The 23279-nt window shown below is 36.8% G+C and overlaps 1 protein-coding gene across 1 annotated transcript; it reads left to right on the top strand.

The window, feature by feature from the left end:
• The first annotated feature begins 528 nt into the window (after positions 1–528).
• pdxkb (pyridoxal (pyridoxine, vitamin B6) kinase b) lies at positions 529–22432 on the top strand. The gene is made up of 11 exons (XM_056251294.1): positions 529–808; positions 6878–6932; positions 12519–12623; positions 18323–18406; positions 18976–19010; positions 19122–19207; positions 19425–19470; positions 20343–20454; positions 20695–20831; positions 20929–20995; positions 21673–22432. Exons 1-11 carry the CDS (start codon positions 728–730, stop codon positions 21783–21785), a joined length of 921 nt encoding a protein of 306 aa, XP_056107269.1. The 5' UTR covers positions 529–727; the 3' UTR covers positions 21786–22432.
• The last annotated feature ends 847 nt before the right edge of the window (positions 22433–23279 follow it).

The following is a 23279-nucleotide window of genomic DNA, read 5'->3' as shown; positions in this document are numbered from 1 at the left end:
TATACAGTAGGCTTTAAGAATTTTTTTTCCATGGGTGGACAATCTGGACATAATTAAAATTCAGGAAGAAGCGGATAGACGTGACAGGTTGCCGACAGTGACATCAGTGGTGACGTCAAACATCACCTATTCAGGGCTTGACGTCACCGCTGACAGCGCTAGCGATTGGAGGATTTAGAGCGCGTCTCTGTGTTGAAGGACCCCGCTTCCGCAATACTACAGACAGACCTCGCTTTATTGCGCTAATACATCGCTGTATAACATGTCCAAAACTAACTATAGTTTTTTCAAAAATAAGTGAAAGACAATGAGTATATCTGTAGCTGCCATATAAATCTAGCATGTGCTAATACTCATACATCCCAATCGATTTATTCAGATTTAATTTGGTTTAAGTGGTGGATTCATGCTAATGTCATCCGCCACCTCTTCTATATCTGAATGTATGATGAATATAGCCTACGGACACGAGCACTGCTGTACGAGCGTCGTCGTGATGTCAGTGAATTTTAGGTGCCCCCTCAGGATGCCTGAGTTGCAGTGTGGCCAATGAGCGTCTCCAGTCAGTGTGAATGTCCTTCATTTCTCTGTCTGGCTAGTGAACTTGCCATCACGGATCCTAATTGGATTTTTTTTAAAAGGGAAGAAAAGCACCTCTCCGGTTCGCCGATACTCCTTAATCGCGTGACATTCTGGAGCGATTAAAACAACTTTAACTGCGCGCGACATGGAATGCCGAGTGCTGTCGATTCAGAGTCATGTCGTGAGAGGATACGTGGGGAATAAATCTGCATCCTTCCCGTTACAGGTGAGCAGCTGAAGCACGACAATGCACTCGTGATAATTATGTTAAAGTGCATGACAGCATGCTGGTGGAGAAAGGAAAGGTCACATGGTCAGTATTCCTTTGCATGCAGTTCTTGTGATATCTATGAAGTGAACTTCCCTTAAACAGAGTCTAGGCTATTTAATTCCCAGAACTTGGCCTTTTGATGCTTGTTGCAGCGATATGCGAGCCGGAATTCAAGATGCTTCTATTAATAGTACTATTAATGGCTACATTTATATGCCACAGGAACTTAGAAAGCTCGTGTTGCCAAAACAACCGGCAGTTTAATGCTCATAACCCGATGCGGTGAGACCAGCGACTGTCATCATTAGCATGAGTGACACTGCCGTGAATCATCACCAGAAATGACTCGGATATCATTGAATCTCGGTTTCTGAAAGATCATTTGGCATGAGGGTTCAAGCCCCGTCCAAACTATTAAATTAGGCTCATTAGCTTTTGAATGGCTCCAGCTGTCATGCCACCAGAAAGCGGCTGTCTTCCTCTTATGCATGCTCGCGCTGTTTTACGATTACAAGACTGACGTCACAGCCGCGAGACTCAATTCCAGCAAAATCGTGACATGTTTTTTTTTTTCCAGCGGCTCTCCCAGCCACCCACGCTCGTGCATCCTGCAATTTAAATGCATTTTCTTTAAACTTTCAGTCCGTGTCTTTCATTGACAGAGAGCGCTATTTGCATTGACCCTCATGTTTTCAAAATGCCTTTATGTTGGGTTCCGAAACTCGAAATCTGTACGTGTACTAATAGTGGTACTAGTAATAGTAAGAGAAATTAACCTTTTATTTCCCATTCAAATTCTTCCAATGTGTTATTTGACAACCAAATTCCAGTAGACAGATATATGGCATGAAACTATTTGAGGTTTGCTATTGGTGGATCTCATGTAAGCGACAGGTTGTCCCGCCCTCGCGCCAGTAAACACGTCATCAGAGAAGAGATGATGCTGCAAGAGGGAGGGGCACATGCATAAAAAAATGGCGTGCACAGATAACTAATTTATAATACACACTGCAAAATTCCCTAAAAAATAAGAGTTGTCAATTTTGCTTTCATGGTGGTTTTTATGACCGTCTTAAACAAGTAGCAATGAGTGTAATTATTTTGCGGTTTATCTTTTAAAGAGGCGAGATGCTACAGGCAAAACACTGTTTTTCATGCATCTGTCAATTTTGAAATTTGGGGCTTTTCATAAAGTGTTTCATCCAGACCAGAGCCGTTGAAAAACAGAGTTGCGACACTCCCATAGACCGCCATAGGAACTTAGGAATGCGGAAGTAACGCGTGTCGTGGAGCGGCCATAGACCAGGGATTCCCAAAGTGTTTTACGCGGCGCACCCCCAGGGGTACGCGAGCTGCCACCAGGGGGTGCGCGAGAGGAAAAATGTAATGGCAGTGTTTTGTAAGTGGGATTTTTCCATACAATAAAATAAAAACCATGAACAGTAAACATTTCCTTTGTAATCGCTTTTATTTTAAATAAAAAAACTATAGTTTATTCGTTTTTGATAGAAACGTTGAAAACAGCTGCTGTCTTCTACGCACTGCTGTGCACTGCAGCCGCTAACGTGACAAATGTGCTTTCGCGCGTTGGCTGGCGCTGAGCCAGTGCTGACATATATCACATTCACAACCATTGAGTATTTTCAACCACATAATGTTTATTTTAGGTTTCAGACATTTAAATACACATAAGTACTAGCAAAACAATGATTTTGATTTTGCTGATTTCTATGGAAGCGGCAATATTAATCCTTTTCATTATAATAAGACGACACGTTTTATTCATATCAGATACACATTGTGTACGTAGCTTCACATTTTACCCTATTCTTCTCCCAGTTCACCGGCCACTTACTTTCATGTATTTCGTGAGAAGTGGAGGAATTGACGTCACGTGTTGTAAATCCAACAGATCCGATTCTCTGAACTGTGGCACAAACTAACGATCGTTATGAAGGTGTTTGAACAATAAAACACATCCACTTGCACATATTTGACAATCGGAATATCAGTGTTTCATGCTATAGCTAATACATTTGTGAATATTTTTGATAAAAAAGGAAAAATTACATAAAAGCAGATCATCATTCATTCAGCGCTGTGTTGTGGTTGCGTTGTGTCACGTGACAAGGAATGACGCATCACCATGGAAACATTAAAGTGACAAGTTCTAAATAACAATCGCCTTGAAAAACTCACACTGGGGGGTCACTTAAAATATTTTAAACTTACGTGTAAAAGGGTTAAAAGTGGAAGCTTGTGCGTAACTTTGTTGCATTATATTGAAACTTTGTTGATGTTATTATTGTCATGCGTGTTCTGGTTATTAGCGCATGATTAAACCTACAGTCTATGGATTAAACATGAATCTTTATAGGGCGATAAAACAAAGCTTTGTTGCATTTTTTTTTGGAAGTGGGGATTGGGGGTGCGCCAACCCGGTTGGGACATAGAAGGGGGTGCGCAGGAAAAAAAGTTTGGGAACCGCTGCCATAGACAGTAAAAGAAAGGGACCGGCCGATAGTTCCAAACACTGATAGTTCCAGCATTGAACCCCATTCATTTTCAGTGCTTCCGAAGTACGCTCGCTGGTAAATTAATGAAATTACTGTTTTTTTTTGTTTTTTTTTACTTTTACACACATTAGCCAACCTCTCGTGAATCTAGTCAGAAGTTATTTTATGTAGCCAGTTTTAGTTAATGTTTATTGGAAGATAATAGGTTAATTGCAGCTATAGCTTACGTGACCAACACTTCACTAACGTTAGCTAACTTACGGTAACCTGATGTATATAATATTATTAATAATAATATTTTATATATATATATAATATTATATACACACACAATTCATTTATTTAAATGGGTTATGTGTGTATATATGCATATATGTCAAAATGTGTGTTTGTGTAATACATATACATAAATACACATGCATTCATACAGTATACATACATGCATGCATGCATATATATATATATATATATATATATATATACACTCACCGGCCACTTTATTAGGTACCCCATGCTAGTAACGGGTTGGACCCCCTTTTGCCTTCAGAACTGCCTCAATTCTTCGTGGCATAGATTCAACAAGGTGCTGGAAGCATTCCTCAGGGAGTTTGGTCCATATTGACATGATGGCATCACACAGTTGCCGCAGATTTGTCGGCTGCACATCCATGATGCGAATCTCCCGTTCCACCACATCCCAAAGATGCTCTATTGGGTTGAGATCTGGTGACTGTGGAGGCCATTTTAGTACAGTGAACTCATTGTCATGTTCAAGAAACCAATTTGAAATGATTAGAGCTTTGTGACATGGTGGAAGTAACCATCAGAGGATGGGTACATGGTGGCCATAAAGGGATGGACATGGTCAGAAACAATGCTCAGGTAGGCCGTGGCATTTAAACGATGCCCAATTGGCACTAAGGGGCCTAAAGTGTGCCAGGAAAACATCCCCCACACCATTACACCACCACCACCAGCCTGCACAGTGGTAACAAGGCATGATGGTTCCATGTTCTCATTCTGTTTACGCCAAATTCTGACTCTAACATCTGAATGTCTCAACAGAAATCGAGACTCATCAGACCAGGCAACATTTTTCCAGTCTTCAACTGTTCAATTTTGGTGAGCTCTTGCAAATTGTAGCCTCTTTTTCCTATTTGTAGTGGAGATGAGTGGTACCCGGTGGAGTCTTCTGCTGTTGTAGCCCATCCGCCTCAAGGTTGTGCGTGTTGTGGCTTCACAAATGCTTTGCTGCATACCTCGGTTGTAACGAGTGGTTATTTCAGTCAAAGTTGCCCTTCTATCAGCTCGAACCAGTCTGGCCATTCTCCTCTGACCTCTGGCATCAACAAGGCATTTCCGCCCACAGAACTGCCGCTCACTGGATGTTTTTTCTTTTTCGGACCATTCTCTGTAAACCCTAGAGATGGTTGTGCGTGAAAATCCCAGTAGATTAGCAGTTTCTGAAATACTCAGACCAGCCCTTCTGGCACCAACAATCATGCCACGTTCAAAGTCACTCAAATCACCTTTCTTCCCCATACTGATGCTCGGTTTGAACTGCAGGAGATTGTCTTGACCATGTCTACATGCCTAAATGCACTGAGTTGCCGCCATGTGATTGGCTGCTTAGAAATTAAGTGTTAACAAGCAGTTGGACAGGTATACCTAATAAAGTGGCCGGTGAGTGTATATATATATATATATATACATACATACACATATATACATGTGTACTGTACACAGTACGTATGTATTTGTGTGTGTTTTCTGATGAATGGTTTAGTCTATGATTATGGTAGGATGAAGGGGTACATTAGCCATACTGAAATGAATCCAGTTATGGATCGTATGTTAAAAACCTACATGTTATGGGTCGTATTTAGGAACATACACTCATTAACTATCTCTCCGGTTTCATTTTGTGAAGTTAATATTTACCGAACATTGCTGCAAATAATCGTTACTTTCTACGATATGGGAGCAGTCCATTTCCCTCCTAAATCATTCATTTGTACATGCACAGCGTAATTATTTATATTTTATGTTGGTTGGCGTTCTGAACGGACTGCAGACCTCTTTGCGTGATCACGAAGGTAGGCTAATGGCTGAATCGGAATTTATAAGCAAGATCACGGGAATCAATAGCCTTATACAGCCCAGTTGTGCTAAAATAAATATCACGAGACGTCCATCATCAGATTAATGATATGGAAAAGTTAAGTTAGAGCCGCTAAAGCCAGTGCTACTACCCATGTGAACATGAACACTAAGCTTTTCCCTCCAAAAAAAAAAGCCTAAAACTTATCTAAGTAATATACAGTATTTCGTTGTCACCCTGCCTCTCCAAATGCAAAACAACTGCATTAACAAACTGCAATAATGCAGTAACAGCTGAAAAAGTACTAGGGTGTGTGTTTTATTTTATATTTACCGTTCAATAATGCAATCGCTGCTGTCTGTCCCATAGAAGAACATGACAGCCCACGTATGTTTTGGAACTATTGGGGCTTACATAAAGAAAACATCCCAAATACACTGTTATTATGTCGATCTTTTATAGCATTTTATCTATTTGTGTCTGTAGAATTAAATTACAGCATATATCTTTAAAAGCGTTTCTCGAAATGTGTTTTTTCTCCTAAACTGAGCCAGAAATATCCACTTCAGCAGCAGTTTTATTCATATCTTTATTCTGAAGGTTTTTTTTTTTTTTTTTACTGGATGGTTTGTTCCTATATAATTTGCCTGATTTTATACAAGATTTTATTCCTTAAAAAAATGGTGATTTTTTCCCCCCAGATTTATGGAGTGATAAAAAATAGATATCCAAAAAAAATTTGTTGTAGAAATGTATGCAAATTAATGGATATTTAATTAGATAATTCCTCACTTGCATATTTAAACATATTTCAGAACGTGTAATACCAAAAAAAATAAGCTATTCTTAATGTAATCAATCAACTGTGGAAGTATAGTTTCATTAGTTTTTTTGACCATATTAACCTGGGGTGTCGTAGAATAATTCATAGAATTAATTTAGTTGTTTTTCACTCTAATTTTTTACTAGATGTTGAAACAGCAAATCCACGGCAAGAAATTGTTTGAAAATTGTAGTAGCCCTGGTTTATAGTCTACTTAGGCTATGGCATTTCATTTATGAGGAACGAAGGCTGCACCAGTCAGAATGTTTAAATAAATGAAAGCATGAGAAAACGGTTTAATGTTCACTAAAACTAACTCAATATACCTGTTAAATCGTCTTGGTTACAGCGGTTATGCCATGTGAAATCTCCTCGATAACTAGTAAAACAAGAAGAAATACTTATTTTTGTTTAGTATTCTTAGTTTTAGTTAGTTTTTCTGCCTGTCTTTCAGTTGTATTTTATGATAGGTTTATGATAATAATATATACTGTTTATACACCATCACAGACTCTTGTGATAATTGCTTTTAGAGTGTGTTACTGAATTTCTTTTCACGTTTGGAATGTGTCTGTGTTTGTCAGGTCATGGGGTTTGAGGTGGACTCGATCAACTCTGTTCAGTTCTCCAATCACACAGGTAGGCTGACTCAAACTTTCCGCTGATTTTTGGATAACAGTCTGTCTCAGTGAAACAAAGTCATACAAAAGCTTTTTTAGATTTTTAGGGGGAAAAAACAGGTTTAAGTTGTTGTGCGGTTCACTTATTTGGATAAAGAGTCTCAAATTAAGTCTTTAAAATGTATTATTATTATTATGATGATGTCACACATGCCCTGATGAGAGTGTGTTACTGTATGATGTCATAATTACTAGAACCAGATGGAATCTTTTTGGCACCTTCTTTAGCAATAAAAGTTGTGGTATTATTATCTGAAATGGATCATGGCGTGGTAACATGTGTTAAACAGTACAGTCAGAGAGTACAGTCATTTTTTGAAATATTGTAAAGTTAATGTCACAATACAGAATATGCACCGAAGGAAGAATCACTACAGATTTCATGAACATAAGTTAATGTGTTTTTCAAGTTAATTTTCAGTTAACCTGACAGGCAGCCCCAAACAACTGCTCAGCTTATGTGATTAAACATATAATTATAATAATTTTATAATTGGCTAATTTGCTGCTTTACATTTTGTTGTGTATAACATAATTTGGTAACACTTTACAATAAGCTTAATTAGTTAACATTAGTTAATGTATTAACTAACATGAACTATCAATGAGCAAAACATTTGTTAGTGTTTATTCATCTTTCTTAATGTTAAATAATAAAAATAGAGCTTTTCATTGTTTGTTCATGGTAGTTCACGGCGCATTAACTAATGTTAATAAATACAACCTTTGATTTTAATAGCATATTAGTAAATATTGAAGTTATTATTAACTATATTAATATTAACTAAGATTAATAAATGCTGATAAATTAATATAAAATAAATGTATATAAATTAATAAAAGTGTTACCCACAATTTGTATTTAAGATTAGAGGCATTAAATACATTTTTATCCTGATGGTATTTTATATGAGTTCATGAGTTTTGATCACTTGTCAGATATCACTTGTTTCAATAATGCATTATTGCATTAATTAATGCATTAGTGTGCATTTTCACATTCACAGATTAATTTTCATCTGCAAATGCACTGTAGTGCCCCTTGACCTCTTAATGACAAGAGGACAGAAACAGATGCTTCATTCAAGTGCTTAAAGCATATTGCATTCACATGTTGTGACAGTTCATTTGTGTGTGTGTGTGTGTGTGTGTGTGTGTGTGTATTTGGGAGCTGTTAAACAGACCACTGATCCTTGTACTTCAGGAGGGTAGGAATATTGTGATATGTTTTCTTCTCTTTGTATTGTACACTTCCCTTCTGGTTGTATAGGGTGACCATACGTCCTCTTTTTCCCAGACATGTCCTCTTTTTGGACCTAAAAAAATGCGTCCGGCCGGGATTTCTAGATCGCCCAAAGTGATTCGGCTTTTGCTTTCGTAACGCAAACATTGGTCAAACTGCATCTCAGTCAATACCCTCAGCACTACGGCAACAGCCAAGAGACAGCGCTTGCTTGTCAACAGTGGCACATGGCTCCTGAACAGCGTAAAAAAAAAGCCCAAATGTAAATTCACAGATGATTTACAGAGAAAATTCCTGTGTTTTCGTCTCGGTCGGGATCCGTGTGAAGCAAAGCTGGCACGTACGTGTCATAAAGGTGCTAGCGACCTCGAATCCCACATAAGGAAAGTATACAAGAGAACATCTGGAGGACTGACATTATTTTTACTGAAATAGTGGGGGGGTTTTATGGCAACTGATAAAAAAAAAAAAAAAATAAATTAACCAATGATCATGAAAAGAAACTGTCATCTAAAAGGTGTTAAAAGCTAAACTATTTTATTTATTTATTTGTCATTCTATTGTTGCGGGCCAAAAGTTGAATGGAAAGGATGTATTATTTTATGTATTAAAGTTCAATAAGGTTGTGAATGCATTTGTCAAGCATTTGTTGATGAATTCAACCCCCCGCGTCTTCTATTTTGAAGACTACAATATGGTCACCCTACTTGAAACGCACACTTTTTTCCCCCAAGTCTTCTGAAGCAAGTTCATGAGAGTCTTTTCTGAATCATAAATTGCTATTTTGGGTTGAATCTTTTTAATAAATCAGCTGGTTCACAAAATAGGTCTGAATGATTTGTTCATAAATCAGACTGTGCAGTTCTTAACTCTTTCCCAGCCAGCGTATTTTTCAAAAGTTTCTCAATTTTCATGGCCCCCTGAATATTTTGTTGTATGAATATCTGAACATGCAAAAGACATTAAAAATAATAACAGAACATCTGCTTTTAAAAAAAAAAAAAAAAAAAAAAACATTTTATTCTAGATTCATGCATTATTTTTTTATCAATACTTAATTGTGGGTAAGTTTTATAAAAAAAAAGAAAACAGAAAGCTGAAAAAAAAAAAGTGTTTTTGTTGAAACCGGATCAGATTAAGAACGATAAAAAAAAAAACCTTGATGGAGTAGATCCATAGACTGTAAAAAAAAAAATGGACGTATCTGTCATTGTCCGTGACGTTACCCGTAGGTTTCTGAAGAGCATTTTTGAAGCCCGAAGTTGACCAACCGAAAGCCACTGTGTTTGAAAGTGACTTCAGTGTGAGCTTTGCTTCATACATCGCTACACTATTGATAATCTGTGCCCTTTTTTCCCTGCAAAGTTTCACTGAAATGTCACTAATTTAAAGCTGCACTAAGTAGGAATTCCGTTTTTGTCAAACAGCGACCCCTAGAGTCGCCGTGGAGTACTTGTACTGTCGTGAATAGCACTCGCGCAGAGATGGCTCGCACTCACGGCCGGATCCCCTCCCCCTGTACACCGGTACCTGTTCAGTAGGATGGACGCTGTAACGAGTGGAAATAAGGTATGGCCCCTTTAAGAGCTGCGCGCGCCCTGTTTAACTGTCGGCAGTCTGTATTGTATGTGCGCCTCGAACACCACAGGTATACGGCGCCGGGTTATTTCTGTTTGATGCTAATTTTATCAGAATTTTATCAGATCTGTTTTTTGCCGTAAAGCAATTCGTTACCTCGCGAGACCTGATATCACAGCCCGCCGGCCCAAAGTTGCAAGGGTGGTTTTGCGGCTCACAGGCACCAGGAGGGTGCGAGACGACCACCATTCAACACAAAATCAGTAATATAAACATTACAATGACTCCAAAGCTGTTCGGTTAAGGTAAAAAAGTTACTTAGTTCACCTTTAACCACACCTTGACTTCAGAAGACTTGGAAAATAGTGCATGATTCATATAGGCTACTTTTATAATACCTTTATAATACTTTGCATCCTTTTTGCAGCTTGAAATCTCCTGCCCCCGTTAATTTACAATAGATCATGAATGAAGATAACAGGATTTCCATATTTTCTGGAATATTAAAATCAGGAAAAACAATTGGTATAGTGCTATAAAAGTTTGCTCTGGTGACCTAAAACTGGTATGCATGCTGTCACATGGTTCTCTGTCACTGTTAACTTTCCCAAACACTATTTCTGGACCAGCTTCTCATAAACACATCCCTTCAACGCACATTAGTTAGAATAACCCTAACTGGCCTCGGATCAGTAGTCTAAACAACACGTGGCACAACCCACTGTAGGCTGTTGCCCTGTGGACTGACTTCCTCTCCGCTCGGCTGCTTTCTCCTCAGCGCTGTAACATTGTCTTTATCCACTTGAGTTTGCTTTTTAAAACCATTTAAGCCTATAGATGGAGGGACGGAGGGACACTAATGCCTATCTGGATTACTTGGTATTCCCAAACCAGCAGCCGTGGTCAGCACAGCTAACCAAGTGCCAGGGGACTCTCGTTGGGATCTGTAGTTGTAGTTGTGTAGGTTAGTGGTTTGCTCCTGTGGTCACATCAAGTCTCCTGCAGTTCCAGTAGCACTGTGTTTACAGCACATGGCTGATTAAAATCATGGCTAACTGGTTTAGAGTAAGTGGATGGTCAATTTGAAGTCAGAAGGTACACTAGACTAAAGTCTTATCCGTCTCTCTTGCTGTCTCTTCCTCATTTCTGGTGGTTTAGAAATTAATTCAGCATATTGACAAAAAAATAAATGTACACACACACATATATATATATATATATATATATATATATATATATATATATATATATATTCATTTTATTTATTAAGCACTTTACAACTGCACATGCAACTTAAAGTGCTATATTAATAATAACTGTTAATTTCTATATATGGCCAGAGACATTGGATATTTCCCTTCTCTATTATTACGAGCCTTTTTTCTCATTCAAACATAATATTTTTTCTATAACATTTATTTAAAGGAATCTTTTTCCATCTTCCATAATGCACATTAAAATGTTATGATGGCAAATATTCACTACCACCTATTTAAAAAAAAAAAAAAATTGTGGTTTAATTACTCTATATTTTTATATAAAAGAATTATAGACTTTTGATATCAGCCATTTATTGGTTATTAGCCTTTTTAAAAAGTACCAGTGAAATGTTTCGGGTTTGTAAGATCTTTTTTGTTTTTGAAAAAAACGTATGCTGCCCAAGGCTGCATTTATTTGATCAAAAATACAGTGATATTGTTAAATATTATTCCAATTTAAAAAAAAAACAACTATTTTAATATATTTTCAAATGTAATTTATTCCTGTGATGGCAAAGCTGAATTTTCAGCATCATTACTCCAGTCTTCATGAGTCACATGATCCTTCAGAAATCATTCTAATATGCTGATTTGCTGCTCAAGAAATGTATTGTCAATGTTGAAAACGGTTGTGCTGCTTAATATTTAAGTGTTTTCAGGATTTGATACAGAGGTGACGATGTGTTACAGCATCCATTGGCCATGTCTAGTTAATGTACAAACATTTTGGTTTCTGAAATATAGGACTGAGCAATCAGTTTTCTTCAATCCACATTTAGAATGAATTTCTTGATGGTAATTGGTAAATCATGGCCATTTACTCTGTTAGCATTTTCTGTTAATCAGCATCTAAAAGTGCAGTTGAGGTGATCTGCAAAACTGGGACCTTTCCTCTAGGACTTTATCGTTTGACCTTGGAAATATATTTGCAGGTTGTGACATCCAGAGCGCTATCTCTGTTCGGAACATCGATGGGCGCAGCAAAGCCTTATGGGTAGAAACAGCATGCACCTCACACAGCGGCTTCGTGATTTGGTGTGAAATCGAGTATCTGCATGATACGTGCGGGTGAAGCGTTTGGGATTAGAGAGCTCTGTGGTTCCAGCGGAGAGGCATTGCAGAGTTGCGGCAGCAGGAAATGATGACGACAGACACCCGTCTTATCGCAGATTCCCCATCGCAGTCATTTTCTCCCCAAAACACACACACATTAAGGCGACAATGATGCGTCTTTTTCATCCAGCCCCTCAGGCTTTCCTCTGTCCTGTTTCTTAGCAACAAGAAACATGCCGGTGACTCACCTGAATTGTGACATTATCACAGCTCGCGCGGCAGCACCAATGGTCTCTGACGAAACGACGGGACTTTTGTTCGTATCCCATGCATGTGCGAGGGCAGACAAATCGGACACTGGATTTTGAGATGTGGTTTGTATGTGTCTGACCTGTGATCTGTCATTACCCAGGTTACTCTCACTGGAGGGGACAAGTGTTGACTGCAGATGAGCTTCACGTGCTGTATGAAGGGATCAAACTGAACAACGTCAACCACTACGACTATGTACTCACAGGTCAGTACTCAGAGGTCAGTCTGCCAGTTCATGACTGGCAGACTACCAGTCATGCCAGTGCAACTCTTGTCTGTCACACTGCTGTGGATATTATTTGGATGCTTAGTCATTTATTGAGCCTATAGGAATGAAAACAATTGAATGATATAATTCCCTGATGGCATCAGGCTCTCGTATTTCCAGCTCTTTTCAGTTGGAGAGTACACGGGCCCTGTGTGAGGCCCTAGAGGGCCCGAGGGCAGGTCAGCGCCGTATCTGTGCTCATAATGTCATATACAGATGAGAAAAAGGCTCTTTTCACTTGGAGCTGTGTATATATCTTCAGCTACCGGCTGTTTGGACTCTGTGGAGAGTGGGAAAAGTGTGTTTTAACAGTTTACATGCATCACAGGAGAATTCTGGTCTGGGTTTTTTCCCCCCATGAAAGTCCTAAACATTTCCACTACATCTCAAATTATAGATTTTTAAAGTAAAATGTCATTCTGTGGTGGAAGTGAAAGTGACATTTGAAACATTATTGGAATAAAATTAATGTCTTGCTCAGGAAGTTTTATAGCTAACATTTTATGTACCCTAAATACAAATTGTAACATTTGCATAATATTTGTACAATATTTTTTTACACTTTGCATACTGTTTTGCATAATATTTGTACAATCTTCTCACACACATAGCTTAATATTTGTACTTTTTCACCCGTTTTGCATTTTATTTGTTCAATATTTTCACACGTTTGCATAATAATTTGCATAATATTTGTACAGTATTTTCACACGTTTTGCTTTTGCATTATAATTACAATATTTCCACACTTTGCTTGCATACAATTTTGTACAGTATTTTCAAACACATTGATTAATATTTGTACCATATTTTCACACTTTTTGCATGTGTTCAATATTTTCACACTCTGTGTAATATTTTGCATTATATTTGTACAATATTTTCACACATTTTTCATAATTTGACAATTACAGCTTGATTTTAAAAGATGCAATATAAAAATGATCAAGTATTATTGAACTTTTCCTTTTTTTTCATACATCATGTTTCATATATTTTATCTCAATCATTGTAACCAAGTACACTAACTATTAGTGGCAAAATTGTTGGTTTGTGCTTTTTTGTAAAATATTGATATACTCTGTTTAAAAGTTTGAATGAAGTCTGACCAAGGATGCCTATTTTGAGCAATAATACAATAAAAACAGAAATATTGTGAAATATAATTTAAAATAACTTTTGTATCTGATTATATTTTAACATTCATCTGATGTCAAAGCTGAATTTTCAGCATCATTACTCCAGTCTTCAGTGTCACATGATCCTTCAGAAATCATTCTGATATGCTGATTTGCTACTCAAAAAATATTTATTGTTATTATTATTATTATTAATGTTGAATACAGTTGTGCTGCTTAATTTTTCTGGAAGCCAAGATACATTTACACTATACATTTTCATCATTTCATATTAAAAATTTTTATTATCAAAGTTTTCAGTATGGGACTGATATTTTTATGATAGATTTCCAAGCTTAGATTTAAAGCCTGGAACAAGGGTAAAACTATAAAATCTATATATAAAAGGTATTTGAAATAAAATAAATAAAGACATGGTAAAGCGGTTACAAGTAAAAAATTAAAATTTAGTTTTAATAAATATTAACCCCTGGATATAAAAGTGCTGGTTAATCTTCAACATTGTGGCGTTGAGTGTTGCATAGGCAAGCACCCATTTTCTTCAGAAAATGTAAAAGTCTTGTGTTGAGTTGTCTGGAGTGAGAGAGGAAGTGAACGCATGTCTCTCGCCCTGTAAAGGCGCTGCTAATAATCATCACCGGGGGACCGTAGAGGACACATAGAGTCGCAGGTCTCGCACGAGCACCGCAGACTGAGATGCTGTGCTCTGCCGAGTGTGTCTCGGGTGCATGAGCTCTCCTTTATCGTCACCTTGAGAGGAGAGGAAAACACAGAATGGGAAAAGGGGGAAAGGAGAAAATGGGAATAGAGAGCAGCGTGGGAAGAATGTATACATGCAGTTTGCAGTCCAGTAGAGCCATATAGTCTAATAAATGACTGATTTTAAAGATTATGCTTATCAGGATTATTTTATTTATTTAAATGTTTTTTTTTTTAGTAATATGTTATTTTAGCAAGGATGCATTAAATTGAAAAACATGTATCACAGTTTTCTAGGGATGTAACGATTCACTCGCAACCGGTTGAAAATCGATAAAAATGTGTGACGATTCAAGTCGGTTGAAATGTTAAACGAATCGCGATACACATTTTAAACAGCAGGGCGCGTTTACTGTATAGCCTACGGTGAAGTTGTGTGAACCTCGCTTTACAGGCACAATAGCAGCGAGCACACACTGGCGTGAAGCTAGCGAGTGTTTTCACTTCATTCGTGGAACTTGATCTTGTGTGAGCCAAGCTCAACTTCCATAGGAATGAACTGAAAACGCTCGGTTTGCTCCGCTCGCGCCGCACCAGTGTGTGGACTGTGGACGCGCCGTCAAACAGTACACATGGCGACGGCAAGCGTAGATGTTGACGTTGACTCATTCAAATCGGAGGTGTGGCGGCATTTTGACTTTCCGTAGACTAATAATAATCACCACCGTGAGAAGCACCAGTCACCTCCGTTTTCAAGTAAAAGTCATTAATACGACAATTGCGAGAGCCACGGAGATCACAAGGTGCATCAGTGTTTCCGTGGCAACCAGGTGTTGTATTTTTATTTTACTATCCCTTTCTCTAAATGTGTTTTTTTTTTAACTCTTACTAGTGTAATGATACAAATTATAACAAAATTAGAATCTTGCCTTTATTACAATGTAAAAACCCCTGTCAATCTGGTACTAATTTTACAGTCTTTTACAGAGTGTGCGAATTACCAGTGTACCCCTTAATTTTTTAATGTAGTTTTATTATTTGACAAATATATTTTAAATTAAAAAGAAATGTGCAGCATTTTGTCTGAGAAATAATAAAAGGGACACTTTTGTACACTTTTAAATCTCATTTGTTAAAAAAAATCGTGAGAAAATCGTATCGTGAATCCAGTATCGTGAATCGTATCGCATCGTGAGATGAGTGAATCGTTACATCCCTACAGTTTTCACAAAAAATATCAAGCAGCACAACAGTTTTCAACATTGATGATAATAAGAAATGTCTCTTGAGCAGCAAATCATCATATCAGAATGATTTCTGAAGGATCATGTGACACTGAAGACTGGAGTAAAACAAATCAACTTTGCCGTCACAGGAATCATTAAACATTTAAAATGTATTACAAAACATAAAATGTATTAATATAGCATATAAATAGAAAACAGTTATCTTAAATTGTAATAATTTCCCAATATTTTTGACCAAATTATTACAGGCTTGATTATCATCAGAGACTTAATTCAAAAACATTTAACTGACCCCAAACTTTTGAACTGTAGTGTATTTGATTTTAAAGGGATAGTTCACTTTGAAATAATTTTTTGGTATGTTTTAGCTTACCTCAAGGGCATCCAAGATGTAGGTGTCTTTGTTTCCGCAGAAGTTTCAATTTTGATATTTTTAGGTCAAGCCGTTCTTGTCTGTCAGTCATATAATGCAGGTCTATGGTCACTTCCTCAAAGAGCATACACAGAGAAGTCCAAATTAAACATGATTTAATGACTCGTAAATGTAAGTACACATTGATGGCCTAAGACACGAAACGAGCGGTTTGTGTGAGAAAACGAACAGTATTTATATCGTTTTTACGTCTTGTAAACACAGCCACGTCCAAGTGATCTGAGGGCGCGGGCGCTTCGGTCTTTTCTGGCAAGTGCCGGAAGTGATCTCTCGCGCGTGTACGTCACTCATTGTTTACACAGAACAGAGATTGTAGGTAAGATGGCTAATTAAAATGGTACTAATTTGCGCTTATCAGGGATGTTTAAACCGTCTTAAAAGAAAACAATAAAAAAAAAGAAAAAAGAAAACAATTGTATGAGTGACGTACACGCGCGAGAGATCACTTCCGGCGCTTGCCGGAAAAGACCGAAGCGCCCGCGCCCTCAGATCACTTGGACGTGACTGTTTACAAGAGGTAAAAACGATATAAATACTGTTCGTTTTCTCACGCAAACCGCTCGTTTCGTGTCTTAGGCCATCAATGTGTACTTACATTTACGAGTCATTAAATAATGTTTAATTTGGACTTCTCTGTGCATGATCTTTGAGGAAGTGACCATAGACCTGCATTATATGACTGACAAACAAGAACGGTTTGACCTAAAAATATCAAAATTGAAACTACTGCGGAAACAAAGACACCTACATCTTGGATGCCCTTGAGGTAAGCTAAAACATACCAAAAATTAATTTCAAAGTGAACTATCCCTTTCACATCAAAACCAGACTACTTTAAAATGTCATGTAGAAGTGGTTTTCTTGCGTCGCCAGCTGTATATAATGAGCTGGTTTAGGGAGTTGTCAGTGTGCTCATTATTCTGTATCCATCCAGTGACCATCTATCTAATGACTAAGCACTGGTTATAATGCAATATTTCTAATCCCAGCTGTAATGTTGTAACATGAATTTTTGAAGTGCTATTTGAATTCTTCTGCATGCCTGTCTTACATGTGGCTTGTGTTGTCGCAGTGCGATTTATTGTGTGACATCATGAAACGCAGTGAAGGTCAGATGCGTCACACACAGGATTTATTTACCTGAGCCGCCACATGACCAATAGCTTGAGGAGTGGCCCTGGGAGTTTCAAGGCTGTCCCACCTCAAATAACTTTTGATATTTATTGACACTTTCTCTGAAACAGTGCATGCTTGGTGTGTTTATTGAGTTCCAAGTCTATCAATTTAACCAGGATCTATTATGCTTTTTTACATTTTCAACTTTATTTAGTGTAATGTTGCTGTTTGAGAATGAAAAAGGTCTGCAAAGCACAAAGTCACTCCAAAGGGAGTTATTCTCTATAACAGTGCGCTCTGTGTTCTGAACTCCCTGAAACGCCTCCATTGTAGTCTTGAGTTTTCTCACGAACACGTCGCAATATTCCTCATTTAAATAATTCCCGCCCCAAGGCATACGTAAACAAAGGTGGCGAGGCCTGGTCGAGTTGTGTTAGTAGTGTGTTGAAACTCGCGGTTATTTCTGAAACACGCTTAAAGTGATTGACCAATCACAACACACCGATTCATCTGACCAATCAGAGCATGCGCTTTTCAGAAGGAGGGGCTTCTTAGAGAGATCGAAACTAAACAGAGCGTTACTGATAGACTGGAAAGAGAGGTGTTGCAACAATTATAAAATGTGCTTTTTTGAACATTCAAGCATGAAAACCTATTCTAGTGAACAAAATCAAGACTGTACAAAGCCTCTTTAATACACACATTACACGGTATATTTTGTGTTGTTCTTCTAAAATACAATAACCTCAGCAGGATTGCCAAGTGTTTATGCCTAATTCTGACACACTATTTCACCCACAAATTAAGTGAATTGTATTGTATTATATTGTTTCCACCTGAACTGTTTTAAAGTTGTCAGGCAGAAAGAATGAGAGTGAACTGGTGCCTGTGCTGAGTGCTCGCTTTTAGTACTTCAGGCAGACTTTTGATCTGGAACGAATGGAGTCTCAAGAGGAAAACAAAATTGTTGATAAAAGCTCTTTTGTTTCTCCATTACTGCAGGTTACACTAGAGATACATCATTTCTGGAGATGGTGGTTGATATTGTACAAGAGCTGAAGAGGGCCAATCCTAACCTGGTATATGGTGAGTGTTTCTCTCTTATCCTAGGTTAACATAATGCTGTAAATTGATCAGTACCTTTTATGCATTATAAATGTTTTTTTTACAGGCTTGTCTATACACTATCGTTCAAAAGTTTGGGGTATGATTTTGTTTTTGAAAGAAATGAATATATATATATATATAAGAGTCCTGGGAAAAAATTTTATCGCTGTTTCCACAAAAATTTTAAGCAGCAATTGTTTTCAACACTGATAATACTACTACTAATAATATTAATAAATGTTTCTTGAGCAGCAAATCAGCATATTAGAATGATTTCTGAAGGATCATGTGACTCTGAAGACTGGAGTAATGATGCTGAAAATTCCTTTTAAAATAAATTAAAATAGAAAATAGTTATTTTAAATTGTAATATTTCACAATATTACTGTATTTTTGTTGTCAAATACAAATAAATGCATGAGCATAATGACTTTATGAGCATTAGAGACTTCCTTCAAAAACATTAAAAGATCATAACCCCAAACCTTTGAACAGTAGTTAACCATGTACATTAAAGAATAACTCGTTTAACTCTGTTTTTCTGTCAGTGTGTGACCCTGTCTTAGGTGACCATGGTTCAATGGTAAGCTTGCTTGTGTTCTAGATCCTCTCTTTCTTTCTTCTGTTCCATTATTTTCATTATACAGGAAGTATAAGCTGACGTTTATTTTTCATAGTACTCTGTCTTTTGCAGTATGTTCCTCAGAATCTCCATCCTGTCTACAAGAATAAAGTGGTACCTGTGGCCGATATCATCACACCCAACCAGTTTGAGGCAGAGTGAGTAAAATACCCTCTACTCAACATTTTTGTGTGTGTTATCGTGTGATTGGATGTTTCTGTGCTGCAAATGTCAAACCTCAGTGGTTTTCAGTCAGATTGCTGACATAAGAGTGATATTGTAGTGGCCTCTGCTGGCCAGTCGTGGCTTTACACTCACATCTTCAGTCGCACTGATGTGCAATCAACTCTGCTAACTCTGTGCTCTTCATTCCAGGTTATTGACGGGGAAGAATATCAGCACAGAGAAAGATGCTGTTGAGGTGAGTTTAAATACACACACACACACACACACGTGAAATGGATCTCACTGTAGGCCTATAAAAAAGGAGGGAAGCAGAAAGCAATGTCTGAGTATAAATCAGATGCTCTAACTGCAAATGATACACAAACCACTTTCATTTCCAAGTGTTATTTTATATTATTTGTTAATAATAAAGGTATTATTATAATTTATTATCATCGTCATCATCATCATCATTAAAAATACAAATAATAATGTTTTAAAATTATTGCTATATTATTATCTTAATATTATTAATAATGTTTTGTTACAGTGAATAATAATAATTATTAGATTATAATATTAAGGGAATAATAATATGAATATACTATGTAATCAATTATTATTATAATTATTATATATATATATACACACAGACATGTGTGTAAAGAGAGGGGGATTATATTTATTATTAAAATGATAACATTTGAAAATTATTATTTATATTAATATTATTATTGCCTTAATATTATCTAATAATTATTCATATATAACTACTAATTATGACAATTATTTAACATTATTATAACTGTTATTTTGTTACTATTATTATTATTATTATTATCTAAACATATGATTAATCTATAATCAATAATTATTATTATTTTCTTTAAGTTATCTAATATGTTATTAATATATAATTACTATTGAGATTATAATAGTTATAATAGTTTTGTATTATTATTAGAAAAACATTTGTGAACCCTTTGAATACGGGCTGTCTGTATTTTTGAGACCTTTTGAAAATTGAGACAAAGCAGCTCAACTATCAACAAGAAACGTGTTGCTGTCAACATTATAATGGAGATCCAGTAAAGGCCTCTGACTGTGTGTGTGTGTGTGTGTGTTCAGGTGATGGACCTGCTGCATAAGATGGGTCCAGACACTGTGGTCATCACCAGCTCTGATCTGCCCCCTCGTCTCGGAGACAGATTCCTGGTGTCTCTTGGCAGTCAACGCATTTGTAAGTGTGTGTGTGTCCATGTGTGCTGAACAGTGGAAGATAATGTGGATTTTGACAGATGACAAATCATGAGAGTTTATTGGAATGCATGTGAATTCAAATATTTGTATATTTATTTATATATATGTATTTATTGCTTTGAACCACCTTCATGTGGTTGTATAGCCTAGTGGTTGAAGATCAGGGCTGGTTCATGTATGGTGAATTCTTGTGAAGAACAAAATGCCCATGTTTCTGCAGTGATGCCGGACGGCACAAGGAAGACCCAGCGGATCCGAATAGAGGTGCCGAAAGTGGATGCGGTGTTTGTTGGGACAGGTGATCTATTTGCTGCCATGCTGTTGGCCTGGACTCACCATTACCCAACAGACCTGAAGGTACATAAATCATCATGTCATAAATGCATCTCGGTGATCATGCAGCACGGTAATAAAATGCTGATCAAATGTTATTCTGTCTTGTTCTCTTTCTCAGACGGCATGCGAGAAGACTTTCTCCGTCATGCACCATGTCATTCAGAGGACTATATCATATGCCCATGGTAACACAGCAGACAAACGTTGTTTATGTTATATGTATGTGCACGTTGTTACAATGCCAAAATTTGTTATCAATATTAAAATTACAAATGAAAACAGTGGTACAAGGCCTTTTAGTAATTGCTCAAGTAAACAGTCAGTAATAAGACAAAAATACAAATAAATAAGCAGTGCTTGATGATTTCTAGGTATATATTTAATTCATATTTAATTAAAATGACACTCAATAAAAACATATGATATTCACTTATACATTTTTTTGGTTTACAGTTATGGCCATTGAAAAGCCTAAACATGTCATTCATCCATCACTATCATTGTTTATACACTACACACACTAAAAGATTTTGAAAACAATTAATACTTTTATTGAGCAAGGACGCATTAAATTGCTCAAAAGTGACAGTAAAGACTCGTACATCAAGAATCATGTGACTGAAGACTGGAGTAATGATGCTGAAAATTCAGCTTTGTCATCACAGGAATAAATTACAATTTAAAATGTATTCAAAAAGTAAAGAGTTATTTTAAGTTATAATGATTTTTCACGATATTTCTGTTTTTACTGTGTTTTTGATCAAATATATGCAGCTTTGGTTAGCCAAAGAGACATTTAAAAAAATCTTACATTGAAATTGTTCCATTGAAATGCTTTCCTGTCTTTGTCTTGTATGTTCAGAAATGGCAGGTCCAGGTAGAAGACCCAGCCCGGCTCAGCTGGAGTTACGGATGGTCCAGAGTAAAGCCGACATAGAGGATCCAGCCATAGTCATGGAGGCCACCGTTCTATAGAGCCGCCGCACGCCACGTCTCATCCACACACCTCACCCTCCGCTCACAACTGCACAATGTATAGATGTTGTACATTTTGATATGTAATGTGACATTGCCTTAGAATCTCAGCCAGAGCACAACAGTTCCATTTCCAAGAGATTCAGCAGGGTACGGCCAAACAGGCGAGAGGGGGAGAGCGGTCGCTTGCGCAGAGAAAAGACAAGGGAAGAAGAGAATGGGAGAGATGATCGGCCTCTCATTCACACTCTTGCAGTCTTCACCATCTCTGTCTCTCTCTCTCTCTCTCTCTCTCTTTCTCTCAAAGCTCCTCAAGAACTCCGGTTCGTCCTGCACATAACGCCCAGTCTCTGACATTTCCAGTCCAGGTCAGTTATGTACCTAAACTGCCATCGATCTAGTGTGGACCAATTTAGAAATGACGTTAATATAGATGTGACGCTTTCTACACTCTATGATTTTGAGTCCGAACTGTTCAGCAACAAACATAGAAAACAAAATCTCAAAAACTGTCAAGAAATACCCAAGTCATATTTTTGCTCAAAATCAAAAGGTAAAAATAAGATATTTATTGCATAAAAGAAAAAGAAGCCTATTTTTAGGACCATTAACTTTTAGTGCATTATGCTATTAGTTTTATGTCAGTTAAGTGTAATAATAATTTTTTTTATTATAATATTATTATTTTAGTGAGTTGAGTGTATTTTTTCTCCCCAATTCTCAGTAGCTTACTATATTGTGAAAAAATATCATTCTCATTTTCAAATCATTTTTTTTTTTTTATATTATTTTACAAAGTTTTTTTTTTATATATATATATAAATATTGTATCCGGAGAGGATGATTTTCATGACGACGGTATTACATTTTTTTTTCAGGGATAAAATGTGATTATTTGTCAATACAAACAATGTTGGTCCTAAAAATAGACTTTCTTCATGCTAAGTTTAATTCTGTATTTTTGTCGTTTGAGAATTACCCAGAAAGCTTGGTCTTTTGCTCACTGCGGTTCGTGATAAGATATCTGTATCTGGAAAAGATATGTTGTGGCCAACCTGAAAAATGCAAGTAAGTTGTTAAATATGTATTACAGACCCAAAGCACTCATTTGTGTGAGAGTCCAACTTGTGTTTAAATGTGTATTTTATTGTTTATTTTGTTTTTTTGCGACTATTTTCTCCCAAAAAGGGAGATTTTACTGAAAAGATGCGCTGCTGTATTTTGTGACTTGTTGATGTTTTTGGTGAGATGTACTGTAATAATTTTTGGCCTTGCTCACGTGTATGATTTAATTCTCTAGTTCCATTGACTTCGTTTTGCATTGAGCATTTACAAATGCGGAACTTCTAGCATTTCACTTCATGTTTGTTTGTCAATGTAACTAACATTATCATCTCGTTTGCTTTGAACTGATTGTATTTGCATTGATAATCTACTTGTTTGTACAAGCAGAAGAGACTTTAAAAGTAGTTTTATCTTTTTATTTGATAGTAT

The sequence above is a fragment of the Rhinichthys klamathensis genome, unplaced genomic scaffold, assembly GCF_029890125.1.
Source record: "Rhinichthys klamathensis goyatoka isolate OS25496 unplaced genomic scaffold, OSU_Roscu_1.1 h1tg000081l_1, whole genome shotgun sequence".
NCBI lineage: Eukaryota > Metazoa > Chordata > Actinopteri > Cypriniformes > Leuciscidae > Rhinichthys > Rhinichthys klamathensis.
The sequence above is the reverse complement of the archived record's forward strand: the minus strand, read 5'-3'. Positions and strand labels throughout refer to the sequence as shown.